The 24,408-nt window shown below is 41.8% G+C and overlaps 3 protein-coding genes across 22 annotated transcripts in view; all 3 read right to left on the reverse strand.

Annotated features, from left to right (window-relative positions):
* The window catches only part of LOC106603249 (protocadherin gamma-C5), a 167,210-nt gene that overhangs the window by 88,399 nt on the left and 54,403 nt on the right, over positions 1-24,408 (reverse strand). Inside the window, exon 1 of one of the 20 annotated variants that reach the window (XM_045716969.2) lies at positions 16,504-19,065. The exons of 14 other annotated variants lie outside the window; for them this stretch is intronic. In XM_045716969.2, coding sequence (XP_045572925.2) covers positions 16,504-18,909 — 2,406 coding nt within the window. In that variant the 5' untranslated portion in view covers positions 18,910-19,065. Of the gene's footprint in view, positions 1-645; positions 3,209-16,503; positions 19,066-24,408 lie in introns of those variants that run through there. 5 more of the 20 variants (XM_045716985.2, XM_045716997.2, XM_014196633.3 and 2 more) reach the window with 5 other exon arrangements.
* Positions 3,643-7,008, reverse strand: zgc:123181 (cadherin repeat domain-containing protein). The gene has a single exon (XM_045717006.2). It carries the CDS (start codon positions 6,724-6,726, stop codon positions 4,291-4,293), a length of 2,436 nt encoding a protein of 811 aa, XP_045572962.1. The 5' UTR covers positions 6,727-7,008; the 3' UTR covers positions 3,643-4,290.
* Positions 7,676-10,853, reverse strand: LOC106603226 (protocadherin gamma-A11-like). Its single transcript, XM_014196584.3, has one exon. The coding sequence runs from the start codon at positions 10,511-10,513 to the stop codon at positions 8,087-8,089; it is 2,427 nt and encodes an 808-aa protein (XP_014052059.3). The 5' UTR covers positions 10,514-10,853; the 3' UTR covers positions 7,676-8,086.

The raw sequence follows: 24,408 nt of genomic DNA on the forward strand, positions 1-24,408 counted from the left end.
TTTGATCACCAATGCAGGAAATGTAAAACGTATAGTGTATTTGAGGTTTAAAAAGGCTTTTGAAGTTTGTAATTTCCACTTTAACATTTCAGACTTGATTTTCACCTACAACAATGTCCATTAGTTATAACCAACATAATAATAAATATTTCCTATTGCTGCATCAAACAAATGAAGCTCCTATATCTGTAGGATAATATGCCACTTTTATAATATTCACTATTACATATTGATAATATTTCAGTGGAAGTGGTATCAAATTGGGTGAGCAATTTGTCTGCATGTAACAGTGTGCTACAGGCGTAACAGAAGACTCATATTTTCATTTTGTAGTCCACTTATCCAAGGTACAAAAGAACTGCCTAGAGGTCGCCAATGACAAATTATAAATACATTCAAAACAATACAAGAACTGTAGCTGCATACACTTCAGATGACTTCAGGTTGCGCCGTACTCTCTCGTACTAGAAGAGCATACTAATGCTGTTTAGCTGACTTTAATATACAACCTGCTATTAAAACATAGCGTTGGGCCTTTCATGTTAGGAAGCTTGCTATTGCCAAGAAGCAAATTAGTAATATTTCGTTTCAAAGCCACGTAGGACAAACCATCCTCATAAAATGCTAAATAAAGTCATGGGTTACCTCAGAGTCTCCTGCAGTGTTGAGCGTGATGATACTCCCTTCTAGTAATGTATCTGGACATCTTGTTAGTGTCTGATCAGCAGGCAGCGTGCTGTCATTGTAAGATCTGGCAAACTTGAAGTCACTGGTGCGTGAGCCCGTTGTCAGGTATGCGTCATAATTGTAAGAACTGCGCAGAGTTCCAGCTCCATCCACCTCTGCATAGTTGGGAGGGAAATACGCGCTGGGAATGGCGACTGCTCCATCAAACATCATTCTAGGCTTTCTACTGCGGCAGAACCTCACGGCCAGGATGAGAATAATGAAAGTCAGGAAAAAGGTGGAGACAGAGACCAGTGCGATGATCAAATAGGAAGTTAGTTTGGAACTATCCTCATAAGTCATGTCTTTCAGTTGTGGAACTTCAGCCAAGTTGTCTGATATGAGTAAATACACATCACAGGTTGTAGAGAGAGAGGGCTGTCCGTTATCTTTCACTGATATAACAAGGTTCTGCTTCATACTGTCAGATTCAGAAATGTCGCGCTGTGCCCTGATCTCTCCACTGTGGAGACCAATAGTGAAAAGTCCCGGATCAGTCGATTTCACGATCTGATATGAAAGCCACGCGTTCTGTCCAGAGTCAGCATCAACAGCTATCACCTTGGAAACCAGGGACCCCGCCAGAGCAGCTTTGGGGACCATCTCAGTCATCAAGGAGTTCCCTGCTGGAGCAGGGTATAATATCTGGGGAGAGTTATCATTCTCATCTGTTATGAAGACTCTCACTGTCACGTTACTGCTGAGTGGAGGAGAACCATTGTCTCTGGCTACAACGTGGACTTTGAAGCTCCTAAACTGCTCATAATCAAATGGTCTCACAGCATGGATCACCCCCGTGTCTCCGTTAATGGATAGAAATGAGGACACCGGAACACCGTTGACATCACTGGGCAATAGAGAATAGACCACCGTACCGTTCTGTCTCCAGTCTGGGTCTCTGGCAGTAACAGAACACATAGAGGAGCCAGGCTTGTTGTTTTCAGTCACATAGGAACTGTAGGATTGTTCTTCAAACACAGGTGGGTTGTCATTCACGTCTGATACAGATAAATGAATAGTCTTTGAGGAGGATAAAGGTGGAGACCCCTCGTCAGTGGCAGTGATAGTTATGTTATAATCTGATATTATCTCTCGGTCTAGTTCACCTGTTGATATCAGAGAAAAGTAGTTTTTGATAGACGGGTTTAATTTGAATGGGACATTTTGTTGAATGGAGCAGCGGACTTGTCTATTTCCCTCCGAATCTTTATCCTGTACATTAATGATGCCCACCTCTGTGCCAGGTAACACGTTCTCAGGGATGGGATTGCTAAGTGATTTGATGAATATTAATGGTGCATTGTCATTTATATCGGTAATATCTATGATTACTTTTGTGTTGGAAGCTAAACCTGACCCATCTTTGGCTTGGACGCGCATTTCATAATCTTTCCTCTCTTCAAAGTCCACAGGTCCGACGACTCTGATTACACCAGTCCCTTTGTCTATAGAAAACACCGTCGATGCTTTATCAGATATACTGCTGAAGTCATACGTCACTTCCCCATTTGCACCCTTATCTGCGTCAGTGGCGCTGACAGTTACCACTACATAATCTAGAGGGGAATTTTCTGTCAGACTGACTCTATAAACATCCTGGCTAAACACTGGTTTATTATCGTTAGCATCCAGCACAGTGACGTGTATAACTACAGTACCAGATCTCTGTGGAGTCCCACCATCAACCGCAGTAAGTAACAACGTCACCTCTTGTTGTAGTTCTCGATCCAGCTCTTTTTCTAACACCAACTCACTGTATTTACCACCATCTCTATTTGTATTAACGGCCAAAACAAAATAGTCATTCCTGTCGAGCGTATAGCTTTGCACCGTGTTTAATCCTATGTCCGAATCATGGGCTTCGTCTAAGGGAAACCGCTCCCCTTTGTCAGCCGATTCTGCAATTTCTAGATTCATGCGTTCATTGGGGAAACGAGGTGAATTGTCATTTACGTCTAGAATTTGCACAGTAATACGATGCAGCTCCAGAGGGTTTTCAAGCACAAGCTCATATTTTAATGCACAAGTAACCTTCGAACCACACAGCTCCTCTCTATCTATTCTATCCGTCACAATAAGGTTGCCAGCCGCGAGGTCAATGTCACAATAACGTTGACTGATGTCATCCATGTCCAACCGAGCTTTGCGATCAGAGAATCTCTTCACATCCAGTCCCAGATCCTTGGCTATATTCCCAATGATAAATCCACGCTTCGCTTCCTCGGGAGCAGAGTAGCTCATGTCTCCATACGTGTTACGAGGGAGAACAAGTAAGAAAACCGAGGAGAGAACGAAGGCAGAGACCGATAATCTTGCATCCATCATCATCAACGTGAGAGCGGTCCTATCCTTAAGATGGTGATTTACAGAATTCGTTATTCCATAAAAAAATATAGTCCAAGTTCCGATATTCTCTCCAAGCAAGGATATGTTGAAACCAGTCAATGCTTTGTTTTTTCCCCCACTGCCGAGAAGAGTCTCCTCCCTGTATATGTTCATCTACTGGGTGGGGACACACGTATGCACTCACCCAGAGAAGGTGAACAGCGACACATTGAGTATTTTCATAAAAACTGCAGTAACACTACAAAGTTACTGAATATACATTGAACAAGATATTTCCAATATCTTACTGTAAAAATATGCTACTTAAATTTAGCCAAGCTGGCCATAGCTATAAGTCAGCCAGAACAAATCACCAGTTTTTACTCAGTCAACACCATTTTGGTTTGAGCCTTAAACACTTAGGCACAGTCTATCATTCAGAAGCAAGTGAGGAAAATAAAATAAAATGTCAATGTAGTTTAGGATAACATTATAAGCTATGTTATTTAGGCCTCTATTTTTACATTTCTAAAATCGCATTAATGAAAAGCAGTTGTCAATTATCAATCCTTTGGTCATTTATATTTTAAAATGCACCCAAAACAACCGAAATAATACACTAATATAATATATACATTGCATATTATTCAATGACTGAAAAGGTTACCCTCATCTCGGATACTCTATTGCCAAATCCTTAAAGTATGGTCGCTGTCCAGTTCTGAAACATTACCGACGCTATTGCGCACGTATCTTTCGCGCCAACCATAGAGAGTTAATCATTTAGTGCTGCAAATTGCAATCCAATAAACGTCATAAATATGTTCACTTAAAGTAGCAGCAGGCTATTTCACCTAGCATAGGCCTATATAATTACAGACCGAGCACTTCAAATAGATGACATAGTAGCTTATTCTGCGTTAAAAAAAAAACGGAGCACTTCAACCTTGTAAACGCGCATCCTGCATTAGAAAGTCATCAAATAAGTCTGTAGATATGGCACCATGCTCTGGCATAAGACACTTCAGTAAAATGATTGTTTAATCCCTCGCAAAAAAAATGTAGGAGCGATGTAGCCGGTTTATTCTGCTTGGAATACACGTATTACCAGTGACGCCTCCTGAATTCAGTCAATTTAAAAACGTCGCAATGTCTGATAAGCCAACAACACAGTGATCACATTCAAACATTTGACAGACTTGTGGTCATCTCAATACATGTGTTAACATAAAAGGTCAATCAATAGTAAAAATAGGATTCTAATCTCACCTCAGTATTCTCCGCGAAGTTAGGAGTGAATATACTTTCTCCCAAACACTCGATTTGACTCCTCTTCAGTGTCTGGTCAGCAGGCAGCGTGCTGTCATTGTAAGATCTGACAAACTTGAAGTCACTGGTGCGTGAGCCCGTTGTCAGGTATGCGTCATAATTGTAAGAACTGCGCAGAGTTCCAGCTCCATCCACCTCTGCATAGTTGGGAGGGAAATACGCGCTGGGAATGGCGACTGCTCCATCAAACAACATTCTAGGCTTTCTACTGCGGCAGAACCTCACGGCCAGGATGAGAATAATGAAAGTCAGGAAAAAGGTGGAGACAGAGACCAGTGCGATGATCAAATAGGAAGTTAGTTTGGAACTATCCTCATAAGCCATGTCTTTCAGTTCAGGAACTTCAGCCAAGTTGTCTGATATGAGTAAATACACATCACAGGTTGTAGAGAGAGAGGGCTGTCCGTTATCTTTCACTGATATAACAAGGTTCTGCTTCATACTGTCAGATTCAGAAATGTCGCGCTGTGCCCTGATCTCTCCACTGTGGAGACCAATAGTGAAAAGTCCCGGATCAGTCGATTTCACGATCTGATATGAAAGCCACGCGTTCTGTCCAGAGTCAGCATCCACAGCGATCACCTTGGAAACCAGGGACCCCGCCAGAGCAGCTTTGGGGACCATCTCAGTCATCAAGGAGTTCCCTGCTGGCGCAGGGTATAATATCTGGGGAGAGTTATCATTCTCATCTGTTATGAAGACACTCACTGTCACGTTACTGCTGAGTGGAGGAGAACCATTGTCTCTGGCTACAACGTGGACTCTGAAGCTCCTAAACTGCTCATAATCAAATGGTCTCACAGCATGGATCACCCCCGTGTCTCCGTTAATGGATAGAAATGAGGACACCGGAACACCGTTGACATCACTGGGCAATAGAGAATAGACCACCGTACCGTTCTGTCTCCAGTCTGGGTCTCTGGCAGTAACAGAACACATAGAGGAGCCAGGCTTGTTGTTTTCAGTCACATAGGAACTGTAGGATTGTTCTTCAAACACAGGTGGGTTGTCATTCACGTCTGATACAGATAAATGAATAGTCTTTGAGGAGGATAAAGGTGGAGACCCCTCGTCAGTGGCAGTGATAGTTATGTTATAATCTGATATTATCTCACGGTCTAGTTCACTAGTTGTTACCAGAGAATAGTAGTTTTTGATTGAGGGGTTTAATTTGAAAGGAACATTTTGTTGAATGGAGCAGCGGACCTGTCTATTCCCCCCAGAGTCTTTATCCTGTACATTAATGATGCCCACCTCTGTGCCAGGTAACACATTCTCGGGAATTGGATTGGTCAGAGATTTGATCAATAATATTGGTGCATTATCATTCACATCTGTGATTTCTATAATAACTTTACAGTTTGAGGCTGACCCTAAACCATCTTTTGCCTGCACGCTCATTTCATAATATGTTTCCTCTTCGAAATCAATAGGGCCGATCACTTTTATTTCTCCGGTTGTCTTGTTAATCAAAAACAGCTTCCCTGCTTTGTTACTGATACGACCGAGTTCATAGGTCACATCGCCATTAGGTCCCTCGTCTGCATCAATAGCAGTCACTGTACTTACTACGGTACCTAATGGAGAATTCTCAGGTAGGCTGATCTTATATACGTTCTGAGTAAACACTGGAATATTATCGTTAGCATCCAACACAGTGATGTGTATAACTGCAGTACCAGATCTCTGTGGAGTCCCACCATCAACCGCAGTAAGTAACAATGTCACTTCCTGCTTTTGTTCTCGATCTAATTCCTTCTCTACAACTAACTCACCGTATTTCCCACCATCTGGGTTTGTATGAACACCTAAAACAAAATAGTCGTTTTTTTCGAGTGAATATTTTTGAACTGCATTATGTCCTATATCCGCATCATGGGCTTCGCTAAGAAGGAAACGTGTTCCTCTAACGGCAGACTCACGGATTTCTAAATTAATTTGAGTGTTTGAAAATGTTGGGGAGTTATCATTTATATCTTGGACTTGCACATTAATACGATGTAATTCCAGAGGTTTCTCCAGCACAAGCTCGTATTTTAAAGAACAAGAAACCTTCGGTCCACACAGCTCCTCCCTGTCTATTGTTTCAGCCACAATTAATTCTCCAGTATTCACATTAATGTCACAGTAACCTTGACGACTACCATCCATATCCAAACGAGCCTTGCGAGATGAAAATCTTCTCGCATCCAGACCGAGGTCCTTGGCTATATTCCCGATCACAGATCCGCGTTTCATCTCCTCTGGAATAGAATAGCTCATATCTCCATGGCTCTGTCGCACCATAAAAACAAGGAAAACCAGACGGAACGTCGAAACAGACAATGATAATCCGATGTACTCCATCTTCTCAAATGACCCAAGTAGTCCAACTAAAAATCGTGGTAAAGATATTGTTCAGCCCTCAAAATGAAACATTTGCTGCGTTAAGGTGTGGAATAGCCGACGATACACGCTAAGCCTCTGTCTAATGGAGACGATGGTTTGTCACGCTGACCAAAGAAGGCCTACATCTCCTCCTTTTCTATGCGTGGACTGGGGGAGAGATGTGCCTGTCGGCCAATATATAGTGAACAGCGACACTTAGAGTATATCAATGAAAACTACAATAAATTACATTCAAATAAACCTCTTAAATCCATACACCACCACGACATTCAGGGTAACCTTTTGCCATAGAAAGTGTGAATGTGAATGCGCGGAAGTAGCATACAATGCGGTAAATGTTATTTTTCTGTTTCAAACATAGCATCCAAAATAAATCTAGGTTCATTTAAGTATTGGCCGAAACCTGTTTCAAAGTCGTATAGGTGGAGAAGAGCTCTTGCAGCCTTGCCTGTTTCACTGAGAAACAGGCTTCACAGTTGCGCTGTCTATCGGTGTGGTGCTGAAACAGTGCTAGCGTAGCTTCATCAGAATTGGAAGGTGATGTGATTTGTATTTTCAGCGTGTGAATATATTCATTTAAGTCCTGCAGGCTACAGTAGAATGAACAGTGAAGTGGAATATATTAAAATAATTGACCAACTTAAATTAGCAGAAGCAGAAAAACTCGGGTACAGCTATAGATGTAGGATCTTAATTTGATCACCAATGCAGGAAATGTAAAACGTATAGTGTATTTGAGGTTTAAAAAGGCTTTTGAAGTTTGTAATATCCACTTTAACATTTCAGACTTGATTTTCACCTACAAAAATGTCCATTAGTTATAACCCACATAATAATTCATATTTCCTATTGCTGCATCAAACAAATGAAGCTCCTATATCTGTAGGATAATTTGCCACTTTGATTATATTCAGTATTACATATTGATAAAATTTCAGTGGAAGTGGTATCAAATTGGGTGAGCAATTTGTCTGCATGTAACAGTGTGCTACAGGCGTAACAGAAGACTCATATTTTCATTTTGTAGTCCACTTATCCAAGGTACAAAAGAACTGCCTAGAGGTCGCCAATGACAAATTATAAATACATTCAAAACAATACAAGAACTGTAGCTGCATACACTTCAGATGACTTCATGTTGCGCCGTACTCTCTCGTACTAGAAGAGCATACTAATGCTGTTTAGCTGACTTTAATATACAACCTGCTATTAAAACATAGCGTTGGGCCTTTCATGTTAGGAAGCTTGCTATTGCCAAGAAGCAAATTAGTAATATTTCGTTTCAAAGCCACGTAGGACAAACCATCCTCATAAAATGCTAAATAAAGGCATGGGTTACCTCAGAGTCTCCTGCAGTGTTGAGCGTGATGATACTCCCTTCTAGTAATGTATCTGGACATCTTGTTAGTGTCTGATCAGCAGGCAGCGTGCTGTCATTGTAAGATCTGGCAAACTTGAAGTCACTGGTGCGTGAGCCCGTTGTCAGGTATGCGTCATAATTGTAAGAACTGCGCAGAGTTCCAGCTCCATCCACCTCTGCATAGTTGGGAGGGAAATACGCGCTGGGAATGGCGACTGCTCCATCAAACATCATTCTAGGCTTTCTACTGCGGCAGAACCTCACGGCCAGGATGAGAATAATGAAAGTCAGGAAAAAGGTGGAGACAGAGACCAGTGCGATGATCAAATAGGAAGTTAGTTTGGAACTATCCTCATAAGTCATGTCTTTCAGTTCTGGAACTTCAGCCAAGTTATCTGATATGAGTAAATATACATCACAGGTTGTAGAGAGAGAGGGCTGTCCGTTATCTTTCACTGATATAACAAGGTTCTGCTTCATACTGTCAGATTCAGAAATGTCCCGCTGTGCCCTGATCTCTCCACTGTGGAGACCAATAGTGAAAAGTCCCGGATCAGTCCATTTCACGATCTGATATGAAAGCCACGCGTTCTGTCCAGAGTCAGCATCAACAGCTATCACCTTGGAAACCAGGGACCCCGCCAGAGCAGCTTTGGGGACCATCTCAGTCATCAAGGAGTTCCCTGCTGGAGCAGGGTATAATATCTGGGGAGAGTTATCATTCTCATCTGTTATGAAGACTCTCACTGTCACGTTACTGCTGAGTGGAGGAGAACCATTGTCTCTGGCTACAACGTGGACTTTGAAGCTCCTAAACTGTTCATAATCAAATGGTCTCACAGCATGGATCACCCCCGTGTCTCCGTTAATGGATAGAAATGAGGACACCGGAACACCGTTGACATCACTGGGCAATAGAGAATAGACCACCGTACCGTTCTGTCTCCAGTCTGGGTCTCTGGCAGTAACAGAACACATAGAGGAGCCAGGCTTGTTGTTTTCAGTCACATAGGAACTGTAGGATTGTTCTTCAAACACAGGTGGGTTGTCATTCACGTCTGACACAGATAAATGAATAGTCTTTGAGGAGGATAAAGGTGGAGACCCCTCGTCAGTGGCAGTGATAGTTATGTTATAATCTGATATTATCTCACGGTCTAGTTCACTAGTTGTTACCAGAGAATAGTAGTTTTTGATTGAAGGGTTTAATTTGAAAGGAACATTTTGTTGAATGGAGCAGCGGACCTGTCTATTTCCCTCCGAGTCTTTATCCTGTACATTAATGATCCCCACCTCTGTGCCAGGTAACACGTTCTCAGGGATGGGATTGGTCAAAGATTTAAGAGATATTACCGGGGCATTGTCATTTACATCTGTAATCTCGATGACAACGTTGGCAAAGGACGTCAACCCCAAGCTATCCTGGGCCTGTATGCTAATTTCATAAATGGACTCCTTTTCGAAGTCCATCTGTCCAGATAAACTAATGTCACCCGTTTTAGGGTCAAGAGAAAATAATTCATTCAATTCAACTGAAATGGGACCAAATACATACATCACTTCACCATTTTGTCCCTCGTCAACGTCTGTGGCGCTTACGGTGACTACAACCGTACCCAGGGGTGCATTTTCAGGTATTCTGACCTTATAGATGTTCTTGCTAAATGTTGGGACATTATCGTTCGCATCCAACACAGTGATGTGTATAACTACAGTACCAGATCTCTGTGGAGTCCCACCATCAACCGCAGTAAGTAACAACGTCACCTCTTGTTGTAGTTCTCGATCTAGCTCTTTTTCTAATTTTAACTCCCCATACTTCCCCCCACCAGGTTTTGTATTAACGGCCAGGCTAAAATGGTCGTTCCTTTGTAGTGTGTAGCTTTGAACAGCGTTGAGTCCTATATCTGCATCATGAGCCTGGTGGACCGCAAATCGGGCGCCTTTATCTGCCGATTCTCTGATCTCAAACGTAATGCGATCGTTCGCGAATTGTGGTGAATTGTCATTAATATCTTGTATCTGAAGAACGACGCGGTGTAATTCTAAAGGATTCTCGAGCACCATTTCATATTTCAATACACACGAAACCCTTCTGCCACAGAGCTGCTCCCTGTCCATTCTCTCAGCAACAATCAAGTCGCCAGTGCTCAGGTTAATGTCACAATAGAGTGTGTTGCTACCATCCATTTCCAGGCGAGCTTTCCGATACATAAGTCGTTTTTTATCCAGTCCGAGATCCTTGGCTATATTCCCGATCACAGATCCGCGTTTCATCTCCTCTAGAACAGAATAGGTCACGTCTCCATAGCTGGTGCGCAGCAGGAAAAGAAACAAAGCCAGGCCGAACATCGATGCGGAGAACGAGAATCCCTTGTATTCCATTTTCAGAGACCAACGTTTATTCCAATCGTATGTTGATCAAACAATATATTTTCAGTTGGAAAAAATGAAAAAAGCGACTGGGTCAATACGTGTAATGTTCTACCAAGTGATGGGGTCTTTCGCTAGCCTACACTGTATTCAAATGAGTCTCCCCCTTTCCTTATAGCCTACAGCAGGATATGGTTGGGGAGATATGGCTTTAGCTGGTGAATAGCGACACATGGAGTACTTTTCCATAACTGCAATCCCAAGTAGGCCCGTACAAATCAGAGAATAAAACTTTACTGAGTGTTTCCAAATGATAATATTTGTTCTTTTAGTAAAACAAAGATGCAAGCACGCACTGAAAGTCTCTAGGAAATAAGCCCATATGCCCCTGCTTACATCAGTTGCCCACAATTGATTCTCAAATAACGAAAGTTAAATTCACCATAACAACTCATCCAATGTCAAAACACTTGATTCACTTCTCACATAAAATGCACAAAAAAATAGAAACAACTTTATCTGAAATAACAAATAGTCCACTATCACATAATTCACAACTCAACTTCATATCACACATCTAAATGCTAATGCTGTGGCACTGTCCACATCAAGGTGAAGAAACGTGTTCTCTTGAAACGTACGTAGGCCTAGCAACTGAAGTAGGCTAATAGATCACAGAAAGAAGGCTACAGTTCTAGCCATGCTAAGCAATAAGTAGGCTACACAATATTGATGAATGTTAGGTAGACATTATTTAAGTGAAAGGATTTCCCAGCATGCTAAAAAACCATGGTAAGGAAGTGGTAAAGACATATGGAGAAAAAAGGAATGTATTTATTTAGTACTGTAACAAATTAAGTGTTGAATCTACTTTTAAAAATGAGGTCAACAAGATGACACTTAATTTAATATTATTAGTAGATGTAACTTCCTATGTTTTTAAGTAGATGTTTTAAATAAATTGATTGGATTTACACAAATAAAGTAAGTCCAGGGAATTAATAATAGCCATACAAATGTGGTGTATTTACTGATAATATTATTAAATATGAGTTGATGTCACACAAATATTTAGTAAAACACAACATACAGTATTAGTGTTTCAAAAAAATGTAATGTTTAACATTGTTTAATGTATTTGATAAATTGCCATTTAAGCCAATTCGACAGGCATTGTTGATCTCAATGCTCAATTCCCAAGCAGTAGCTGGAGGTAAAAATGCAAGTATTGTTTGATGATTAATTTTCCTCTGTCATAAAAAAAACGTTGAATTACCCACAATCCTCTTAAAAACCAGCAAGTTGTTGCAAGAACTTAAAATTATTAAATTAAGAAAAATATTATTCTTATTAAAATGTACTCAAATGTATTAACATGTAGTAAATTAGATCACTCGATTTTCTATCTCTTTGGTAATCCTAATAAAATATATTTTATTTTTACATTTACAAATCACTGAAATTACTTGAACTCTTTTTTTAAGAATATGTGTTTTTTGTAGATTTCAATTCACCCCAGAATATTGTTTTACAATCCAAAACAGAGAAGATCTACTGTAAATATAACTCCACAACATCTGAGTCTTCCACTTCACCATGTCACCAGCTGTTTTTATTTTTATTTAACTAGGCAAGTCAGTTATGAACAAATTCTTATTTACAATGGCGGCCTACCCCAGCCAAACCCTAACCCGGACGACTCTGGGCCAATTGTCCGCCGCTCTACGGGACTCCCAGTCATGGCCAGTTGTGATACAGCCTGTAATCGAACCAGGGTTTGTAGTGACGCCTCTACCACTGAGATGCAGTGCCTTAGAGCGCTGCGCCACTCGGGAGCCCTGTAGGCCTAATGCCAAGCTTAAAATCTCAATATGCAAGTAAAAGGGAATGTACTCATTTTGAACCGATTTCAAAACCCAAAGTAGAGAAGATCTAGTGTAAAGGCAACTCTCCGACATCTGAGTCGTCGACTTAACAATGTCATCAGCTGTAGGCCTAATGCCAAAAGCTCAGTGTAAGCAATGTTGTGTCAACCAGAACTAGCAATAGAAGTTGAGATGAAAACACATAGCTACGGTCAATCATGTCGTAAGACTTCATGACCTTATCCAAATCTGTCACAGGACACTGCATCAACATTGTTCTGGAACATTACAAAGCTTTTTGTAAACTATTACCTTTAGGGATGCATGCTTCATATCTCACCTCAGACTCTCCCGCATCATTAAGAGTGATTATGCTTTCTCCCAAACATTCAACTTGACTCCTCTTCAGTGTCTGATCAGCAGGCAGCGTGCTGTCATTGTAAGATCTGACAAACTTGAAGTCACTGGTGCGTGAGCCCGTTGTCAGGTATGCGTCATAATTGTAAGAACTGCGCAGAGTTCCAGCTCCATCCACCTCTGCATAGTTGGGAGGGAAATACGCGCTGGGAATGGCGACTGCTCCATCAAACAACATTCTAGGCTTTCTACTGCGGCAGAACCTCACGGCCAGGATGAGAATAATGAAAGTCAGGAAAAAGGTGGAGACAGAGACCAGTGCTATGATCAAATAGGAAGTTAGTTTGGAACTATCCTCATAAGTCATGTCTTTCAGTTCAGGAACTTCAGCCAAGTTGTCTGATATGAGTAAATATACATCACAGGTTGTAGAGAGAGAGGGCTGTCCGTTATCTTTCACTGATATAACAAGGTTCTGCTTCATACTGTCAGATTCAGAAATGTCCCGCTGTGCCCTGATCTCTCCACTGTGGAGACCAATAGTGAAAAGTCCCGGATCAGTCGATTTCACGATCTGATATGAAAGCCACGCGTTTTGTCCAGAGTCAGCATCCACAGCTATCACCTTGGAAACCAGGGACCCCGCCAGAGCAGCTTTGGGGACCATCTCAGTCATCAAGGAGTTCCCTGCTGGAGCAGGATATAATATCTGTGGAGAGTTATCATTCTCATCTGTTATGAAGACACTCACTGTCACGTTACTGCTGAGTGGAGGAGAACCATTGTCTCTGGCTACAACATGGACCTTGAAGCTCCTAAACTGCTCATAATCAAATGGTCTCACAGCGTGGATCACCCCCGTGTCTCCGTTAATGGATAGAAATGAGGACACCGGAACACCGTTGACATCACTGGGCAATAGAGAATAGACCACCGTGCCGTTCTGTCTCCAGTCTGGGTCTCTGGCAGTAACAGAACACATAGAGGAGCCAGGCTTGTTGTTTTCAGTCACATAGGAACTGTAGGATTGTTCTTCATACACAGGAGGGTTGTCATTCACGTCTGATACAGATAAATGAATAGTCTTTGAGGAGGATAAAGGTGTAGACCCCTCGTCAGTGGCAGTGATAGTTATGTTATAATCTGATATTATCTCTCGGTCTAGTTCACCTGTTGTTATCAGAGAATAGTAGTTTTTAATAGAAGGGTTAAGTTTGAAAGGAACATTTTGTTGAATGGAGCAGCGGACTTGTCTATTTCCATCTGAATCTTTATCCTGTACATTAATGATGCCCACCTCTGTGCCAGGTAACACATCCTCAGGGATGGGATTTTTAAGAGTTTTGATAAATATTATTGGTGCATTATCATTCACATCTTTAATATCAACAACTATGTTGACAAATGACGTCAACCCTGAATTGTCTTTGGCTTGAATACTTAATTCATAAATTGACTCCTTTTCGTAATCCATAAATCCAGCTATGTTAATTTCACCTGTTTTGGGATTAAGGGAAAATAATTGATTCACTTCATCTGAGATGGAGCCGAATCCGTACGTCACTTCTCCATTTGCCCCCTCGTCTGCATCTGTTGCCGTCACAGTAACAACTAATGAACCTAATGGAGCATTTTCAGGTACACTGACCTTATAGACATTCTGGCTAAACACTGGTTTATTATCGTTAGCATCTAACACAGTGATGTGTATAACTACAGTACCAGATCTCTGTGGAGTCCCACCGTCAACAGCAGTAAGTAACAACGTCACCTCCTGTTGTCGTTCTCGATCTAGTTCCGTCTCTAACACTAACTCGCCATACTTCCCCCCACCCGGAATGGTATGAACCGCCAAACTAAAATGGTCGTTCCTTTGTATTGTGTAGCTTTGAACGGAATTCTGTCCTATATCTGCATCATGAGCCTGGTTCACCGCAAACCGAGCCCCTTTAACTGCTGACTCTGTGATATCCAACTTTATCACATCTTCTTGGAATTGTGGAGCATTATCATTAATATCTTGTACCTGCAGAATTATGTTTTGTAATTCTAAGGGATTCTCCAGAACCATCTCATATTTTAGGTTGCATGAAATCCTCCTACCGCAAAGCTGTTCCCTGTCTATTATTTCAGCAACGATCAAATCACCAGTATTCAGATCGATTTCACAATGACGTTTGCTGCTACCATCAGCATCTAAGCGAGCTTTTCGATGCATGATTCGTTTTGCATCCAGTCCCAGATCCTTGGCTATATTTCCGATCACAGATCCGCGTTTCAGCTCCTCCGGAACAGAATAGGTCACGTCGCCATAGCTGGTACGCAGTAGGAAAATAAACCAAGCCAGGCAGAACATCAAGGCAGAGAATCCTTTGCATTCCATTTTCAGTTAATAAAACGTATTCCCGATGCAATGGTGTGGTAAATTATAGCGCTATCCAACCAAACGAACGTTCATAACGACTGAAAGCTAAATCCACTAGCCTATACAATGTTAAGCAAGCGACTTTCCTTACACTGAATATATGAGGTCTCCTCCCTGTAAATGACACAAATGGGTGGAGAGAGAGACTTACAAGTTATTGCTGGTGAATAGCGACACTCCGTGTAGTTTCACAAAAACTGCAGGAAAGCATGTTTAAGTCTACAACCAACTGTATGAAGGAAAGGCTGCCACGCATCCGAAAACAAAAACATGATTGGGTAAATTATGGCAATAGATTTTTTTTAATTACATCATGTCAAAAAAAAAATACCTTTCTAAATTCATGTTTGTGAAAACAGAATTTTCAACGAACCTCGTGCCGTCCCAGCTGAGCCCAACTGAGCCAACAACATTTCATCGAAAGAAATACTGTTTAGCCTGATAAACAGCGTAAAGTAACCGCAACCTTCAAAATATAAAGTCCACAATGTATTTCCAAATGTCGTTGCTGGAAAAAATATATATACATTCAAAATTAACTCATTTTATCAAATATATCTCACGCCCTCCACTTGTTGCAATTTTAGTTTGTAGTGTGGAGACAGACTGAATGCTGAAAAGGGTGCTGTCCATGGTGCTGAACTTGGCCTACGTGTGTTGTAGGCTACTGGGTCACATTGAAATCGGATGATGGTTGATAGGAACATATCCTCAGAATACTAGTGACAAAATGGCCCTGAATGAAATTAGTGAGAAGCCGTTTTGAAGAACAAAGAGAAAACACGTGTGTAATAAGATGAGCCTAAAGCTGAAAATAACGATAAAGCCTTGTAAGAAGAGGGGGAAGAGGTATGAATAGGCTACATGAATAAAAACTTAAACTACGAAAAGAGCACAACAAGATCAACAGGAAACCGATAGTTAAACAGCTTCATGAGATATATGCACATGGTTAGTTGTACAGCTTCATATATGCACATGGTTAGTTGTACAGCTTCATATATGCACATGGTTAGTTGTACAGCTTCATATATGCACATGGTTAGTTGTACAGCTTCATATATGCACATGGTTAGTTGTACAGCTTCATATATGCACATGGTTAGTTGTACAGCTTCATATATGCACATGGTTAGTTGTACAGCTTCATATATGCACATGGTTAGTTGTACAGCTTCATATATGCACATGGTTAGTTGTACAGCTTCATATATGCACATGGGTAGTTGTACATCTTCATATATGCACATGGTTTGTTGTACATCTTCATATATGCACATGGGTAGTTGTACAGCTTCATATATGCAGAATTGGATCAAAAGAATTTCAGTTTTTCACAAGCTATGAAATCTCACCTCACACTCCCCCACGGTGTTGAACGTGATAATGTTTTCTCCAAAAGGTTCATTTGGGTTCTTCCTCAGTGTCTGGTCAGCAGGCAGTGTGCTGTCGTTGTAAGATCTGGCAAACTTGAAGTCACTGGTGCGTGAGCCCGTTGTCAGGTATGCGTCATAATTGTAAGAACTGCGCAGAGTTCCAGCTCCATCCACCTCTGCATAGTTGGGAGGGAAATACGCGCTGGGAATGGCGACTGCTCCATCAAACATCATTCTAGGCTTTCTACTGCGGCAGAACCTCACGGCCAGGATGAGAATAATGAAAGTCAGGAAAAAGGTGGAGACAGAGACCAGTGCGATGATCAAATAGGAAGTTAGTTTGGAACTATCCTCATAAGTCATGTCTTTCAGTTCTGGAACTTCAGCCAAGTTGTCTGATATGAGTAAATATACATCACAGGTTGTAGAGAGAGAGGGCTGTCCGTTATCTTTCACTGATATAACAAGGTTCTGCTTCATACTGTCAGATTCAGAAATGTCCCGCTGTGCCCTGATCTCTCCACTGTGGAGACCAATAGTGAAAAGTCCCGGATCAGTCGATTTCACGATCTGATATGAAAGCCACGCGTTCTGTCCAGAGTCAGCATCCACAGCGATCACCTTGGAAACCAGGGACCCCGCCAGAGCAGCTTTGGGGACCATCTCAGTCATCAAGGAGTTCCCTGCTGGAGCAGGGTATAATATCTGGGGAGAGTTATCATTCTCATCTGTTATGAAGACACTCACTGTCACGTTACTGCTGAGTGGAGGAGAACCATTGTCTCTGGCTACAACGTGGACTTTGAAGCTCCTAAACTGTTCATAATCAAATGGTCTCACAGCATGGATCACCCCCGTGTCTCCGTTAATGGATAGAAATGAGGACACCGGAACACCGTTGACATCACTGGGCAATAGAGAATAGACCACCGTGCCGTTCTGTCTCCAGTCTGGGTCTCTGGCAGTAACAGAACACATAGAGGAGCCAGGCTTGTTGTTTTCAGTCACATAGGAACTGTAGGATTGTTCTTCAAACACAGGTGGGTTGTCATTCACGTCTGATACAGATAAATGAATAGTCTTTGAGGAGGATAAAGGTGGAGACCCCTCGTCAGTGGCAGTGATAGTTATGTTATAATCTGATATTATCTCTCGGTCTAGTTCACTAGTTGTTACCAGAGAATAGTAGTTTTTGATTGAGGGGTTTAATTTGAAAGGAACATTTTGTTGAATGGAGCAGCGGACCTGTCTATTTCCCTCCGAATCTTTATCCTGTACATTAATGATGCCCACCTCTGTACCAAGTAAAACATTCTCAGGGATTGGATTGCTAAGTGATTTGATATATATTACTGGTGCATTGTCATTCATATCTGTAATTTCGATGACCACGTTGGCAAACGATGTCAAACCTGAGCCGTCTTTGGCTTGGATACTCAATTCATAAATCGACTCTTTTTCGAAATCCACCTGTCCTACTATGCTGATGTCTCCAGTTTTAGGGTCAAGAGAAAACAAGTCATTCAATTCATTAGAGATAGGGCCGAATTCATACATCACGTCCCCATTTTGTCCCTCGTCATCATCTGTGGCGGTTACAGTAACTACTACAGTGCCAAAGGGAGAATTTTCGGGCAAACTGACCTTAAAAAGGTTCTGGCTAAACACTGGAATATTGTCGTTCGCATCCAACACAGTGACGTGTATAACTACAGTACCAGATCTCTGTGGAGTCCCACCATCAACAGCAGTAAGCAACAATGTTACATCCTGCTCTTTTTCTCGATCCAGTTCTTTCTCTAATACTAACTCGCCATATTTTACCCCACCAGGATTGGTATGCACAGCCAAACCAAAATGGCTGTTCCTTTGTAGTGTGTAGCTTTGAACGGCGTTCAGTCCTATATCTGCATCATGAGCCTGATTAACCACAAATCGAGCGCCTTTAACGGCTGACTCTCTGATCTCAAACGTAATGCGATCGTTCGCGAATTGTGGTGAATTGTCATTAATATCTTGTATCTGAAGAACGACGCGGTGTAATTCTAAAGGATTCTCGAGCACCATTTCATATTTCAATACACACGAAACCCTTCTGCCACAGAGCTGCTCCCTGTCCATTCTCTCAGCAACAATCAAGTCGCCAGTGCTCAGGTTAATGTCACAATAGAGTGTGTTGCTACCATCCATTTCTAGGCGAGCTTTACGAACATACAGTCCTTTTGGATCCAGGCCAAGATCCTTGGCTATATTCCCGATCACAGATCCGCGTTTCATCTCCTCCAGAACAGAATAGGTCACGTCTCCATAGCTGGTGCGCAGCAGGAAAAGAAACAAAGCCATGAAGAAATTCGAGCCAGTGAACGAGAATCCCTTGTATTCCATTTTCAAAAAACAAAGGTTATTCCAATATTATGCTGGGGTCAAGTACAAACTATTTGAAAGAGTGAAACGATAAAAGCAACTTAGTCAACAGGCCTGTCTTACGTTCGTCCAAGGGATGTGATCTTTCGCACTGTTATAAAATTAGTCTCTCCCTTTGCTTATGCAGCGGGAATGGGTTGGGAAATATATCTAATGGCTTTAGCTGGTGAATAGCGACACCTGGAGTACTTTTGCAAAACTGCAATCTCAAGTAGGCCTATAAAAGTCAGAGAGTAACACTATACTGAGTGTTTCCAAATTCATGATTTATTTTTTATTTTTTAGTAGGCATAAACAACGATGTAAATACATAATAAAATATCTTGGAAATAAACATACTCACATCAGCTGCCGATAGTTGATTCTCAAACTATAAAAAACTAAAACCCAAATAACTTATCCAATGTCAAAACACTTGATTTACTTCTCAGACAAAATGCACACACACAAAATGCACACACACGAAATGCACACACGCAATGCAACACCTTTATCACTATCCCTCATTTTACTCACAGCCCAACTTCAAATCCCACATATCAGTGCTTCAATGCAGTGGCGCTGTCCACACATCACGGTGCTGAAACGTGTTTCCTTGAAACACGTATGTAGGCCTAGGAATAACTGAAGTAGGCTAATAGATAAAACAAATGTAGACTACAGTCTAACTGTGCTAGACAATTAGTACACAATATTGATGTCTGACAGGTAGACATTGTTGAAGTGAACGAATTTCAAAAGCATAATAAAATAGTATGCTAAGCAAATGGTGAAGAAATATGCTAGTAGAAAACGAACGTACATATACTGATAACGAGTCATTCAGTAGTCTTTCGAACTCAAACCCAAAACAAAGAATAGATACTGTAACTGCAAAATCTGAGTCATTCACTATATCAGCTGTAGGCATAATGCCAATATTAAAACAATCAGTATATGCGATGTTGTGTCAAGAAGAACAAACGATACAAATTCAAAGCAAAACATATAAAGGTGAAGTCAGAAGTTTACATACACCTTAGCCAAATACGTTTGAACTCAGTTTTTCACAATTCCGGACATTTAATCCTAGTAAAACTTCCCTGTCTTAGGTCAGTTAGGATCACCACTATATTTTAAGAATGTGAAATGTCAGAATAATAGTAGCGAGAATGATTTATTTCAGCATTGATTTATTTCATCACATTCCCAATGGGACAGAAGTTTACATACACTAAATTAGTATTTGGTAGCATTGTCTTTAAATTGTTTAACTTGGGTCAAATGTTTTGGGTAGCCTTCCACAAGCTTCCCACAATAAGATGGGTGAATTTTGGCCCATTCCTCCTGACAGAGCTGGTGTAACTGAGTCAGGTTTGTAGGCCTCCTTGCTCGCACAGGCTTTTTCAGTTCTGTCCACAATTTTTCTATAGGATTGAGGTCAAGGCTTTTTGATGGCCACTCCAATACCTTGACATGTTTGTCCTTAAGCCATTTTGCCACAACTTTGGAAGTATGCTTGGGGTCATTGTTCATTTGGAAGACCCATTTGCAACCAAGCTTTAACTTCCTGACTGATGTCTTGAGATGTTGCTTCAATATATCCACATAAGTTTCCTCCCTCATAATGCCATCTATTTTGTGAAGTGCAACAGTCCCTCCTGCAGCAAAGCACCCACTCAACATGATGCTGCCACCCCCGTGCTTCACGGTTGGGATGGTGTTCTTTGGCTTGCAAGCCTCCCCCTTTTTCCTCCAAACATAACTATGGTCATTATGGCCAAACAGTTATATTTTTGTTTCATCAGACCAGAGGACATTTCTCCAAAAAGCACGATCTTTGTCCCCATGTGCAGTTGCAAACTGTAGTCTGGCTTTTTAAAGGCGGTTTTGGAGCAGTGGCTTCTTCCTTGCTGAGCGGCCTTTCAGGTTATGTCGATATAGGACTTGTTTTACTGTGAATATAGATACTTTTGTACCTGTTTCCTCCAGCATCTTCACAAGGTCCTTTGCTGTTGTTCTGGGATTGATTTGCACTTTTCGCACCAAAGTGCGTTCATCTCTAGGAGACAGAATGCCTCTCCTTCCTGAGCGGTATGACGGCTGCGTGGTTCCATGGTGTTTATACTTGTGTACTATTGTTTGTAAAGATGAACGTTGTACCTTCAGGCATTTGGAAATTGCTCCCAAGGGTGAACCAGACTTGTGGAGGTCTTCAATTTTTCTTTCTGAGATCTTGGCTGATTTCTTTTGATTTTCCAATGATGTCAAGCAAAGAGGCACTGAGTTTGAAGGTAGGCCTTGAAATACATCCACAGGTACACCTCCAATTGACTCAAATGACGTCAATTAGCCTATCAGAAGCTTCTAAAGCAATGACATCATTGCAATGTAGTTGTTCTAACCAACTTGCCAAAACTATTGTTTGTAAACAAGAAATTTGTGGAGTGGTTGAAAAACAAGTTTGATTGACTCCAACCTAAGTGTAAGTAAACTTCTGACTTCAACTGTAAGACTGTATGACGTTATCAAAAGGTGGAGAACAAAAACGCTTTATGCAGACTTTTTAAGGCATTTCTGCAGGCTTCATTTCTCACATCAGACTACTCCGCATCTTTAAGAGTGAGCACACTTTCTCCCAAACACTAAATTTGACACCTCTTCACTGTAAGATCAGCAGGACGCGTACTGTCATTGTAAGATCGCACAACCTTGAAGTCATTGGTGTGTGAGCCCATTGTCAGGTGTACATAATAATTGTAAGAACTATGCAGAGTTCCAGCTCCACCCACCTCTGGATAGTTGGGAGGGAAATACGCGCTGGGAATGGCGACTGCTCCATCAAACAACATTCTAGGCTTTCTACTGCGGCAGAACCTCACGGCCAGGATGAGAATAATGAAAGTCAGGAAAAAGGTGGAGACAGAGACCAGTGCAATGATCAGAGATGAAGATATAACTATCCTAATAAGCAATGTATTTCAGATCTGGAACTTCAACCAAGTTATCTGATATGAGTAAATATACATCACAGTTTGTAGAGAGAGAGGGCTGTCCGTTATCTTTCACTGATATAACAAGGTTCTGCTTCAAACTGTCAGATTCGGCCAGACAGATTACCAGGACTTGTACACAGAGCATGCGCGGACCAACTGGCAAGTGTCTTCACTGACATTTTTATCCTCTCCCTGACCGCGTCTGTAATACCTACATGTTTCAAGCAGACCACCATAGTCCCTGTGCCCAAGAAAGCAAAGGTAACCTGCCTAAATAACTACCGCCCTGTAGCACTCACGTCGGTCGCCATGAAGTGCTTTGAAAGGCTGGTCATAGCTCACATCAACACCATCATCCTGGAAACCCTAGACCCGATCCAATTTGCATACCGCCCCAACAGATCCACACATAACGCAATCTCAATCACACTCCACACTGCCCTTTCCAACCTGGACAAAAATAACACCCATGTGAGATTGCTGTTCATTGACTACAGCTCAGCGTTCAACCCCATAGTGCCCACAAAGCTCATCAATAAGCTAAGGACCCTGGGACTAAATACCTCCCTTTGCAACTGGATCCTGGACTTCCTGACGGTCGCCCCCAGGTGGTAAGGGTAGGAAAAAACCACATCTGCCACGCTGATCCTCAACACGGGGGCCCCTCAGGGGTGCGTGCTTAGTCCGCTCCCGTACTCCCTGTTCACCCACGACTGCATGGCCAAGCACAACTCCAACACCATCATTAAGTTTACTGATGACACAACAGTGGTAGGCCTGATCACCGACAACAATGAGACAGCCTATAGGGAGGAGGTCAGAGACCTGGCAGAGTAGTGACAGGACAACAACCTCTCCCTCAACGTGAGCAAGACAAAGGAGCTGATCATGGATTACAGGAAAAGGAGGGCCGCCCCCATTTACATTGACAGGGCTGTAGTGGAGCGGGTCGAGAGTTTCAAGTTCCTTGATGTCCACATCACCAACAAACTATCATTTTCCAAACACCCCAATACAGTCGTGAAGAGGGCACGACAACACATTTTCTCCCTCAGGGGGCTGAAAAGATTTGGCATGGGTCCCCAGATCCTCAAAAAGTTCCACAGCTGCACCATCGAGAGCATCCTGACCAGTTGCATCACTGTCTGGTATGGCAACTGCTCGGCATCTGACCGTAAGGCGCTACAGAGGGTAGTGCGTAAGGCCCAGTACATCACTGGGGCCAAGCTTCCTGCCATCCAGGACCTATAAACTAGGCGGTGTCAGAAGAAAGCCCCCAAAAATTGTAAAAGACTCCGGTCACCCAAGTCATAGACTGTTCTCTCTGCTACCGCACTGCAAGCGGTACGGGATTGCCACGTCTAGGTCCAAAAGGCTCCTTAACAGCTTCTACCCCTAAGCCATAAGTCTGGTGAACATGGAGTCCCACCATCAACCGCAGTAAGTAACAATGTCACCTTGTGCTCTTCTTCTCTATCCAGCTCTTTCCCTTAACACTAAGATTAAATGCTCTTTCTTTTGTATCATGAAGCTTTGAACTGTATTCAGTCCTATATCTGCATCATGAGCCTGGTTAACCGCAAACCGGGCCCCTTTCATCCTTAACCTCTTGGGGCTAGGTGGGACGCTAGCGTGCCACCCGTGGTGCACTCCATCAACAGCAGGTGCATTTCAAGAGCGGCAAATTTGAATCCAAATAAATGTCAAAATTCAAATTTTTCAAAAATACAACTATGTTACACCATTTGAAAGATAAACATCTCCTTAATCTAACCACGTTTTACGATTTCAAAAAGGTTTTACGGCGAAAGCATAAATTTAGAGTATGTTAGGACAGTACATTTACAAGAGTTGTGTGTAATGTTTTGTCAAGTCAAAGACAGGGTCACCAAAACCATAAAACCAGCTAAAATGATGCACTAACCTTTTACAATCTCCATCAGATGACACTCCTAGGACATTATGTTAGACAATGCATGCATTTTTAGTTCTATCAAGTTCATATTTATATCCAAAAACAGCGTTTTACTATGGCATTGATGTTGAGGAAATCGTTTCCCTCCAATAACCGGCAGTCAAGTCAGCGTAACAAATTAAATAATTAAAATTAGAAAACATTGGTAAAATATTATATTGTCATTTAAAGAATTATAGATTTACATCTCTTGAACGCAATCAACTTGCCAGATTTAAAAATAACCTTACTGGGAAATCACACTTTGCAATAATCTGAGCACTGCGCCCAGAAAAATACGCGTTGCGATACAGACTAGACGTCATGTTGGGGAGATCTAAAATCGAAAATACTATGTAAATAATCCATTACCTTTGATTCTCTTCATCAGATGTCACTTCCAGGTATCACAGGTCCATAACGAATGTAGTTTTGCTCAAAAAAGCTCATCATTTATGTCCAAAAATCTCCGTCTCGTTAGCACATGATGTAAGCCAGCCGGACTTCTCGTCATGAACGAGGGGAAAAAAT

This window comes from Salmo salar, chromosome 04, assembly GCF_965601325.2.
Source record: "Salmo salar chromosome 04, fSalSal1, whole genome shotgun sequence".
In the NCBI taxonomy this organism is placed as follows: domain Eukaryota; kingdom Metazoa; phylum Chordata; class Actinopteri; order Salmoniformes; family Salmonidae; genus Salmo; species Salmo salar.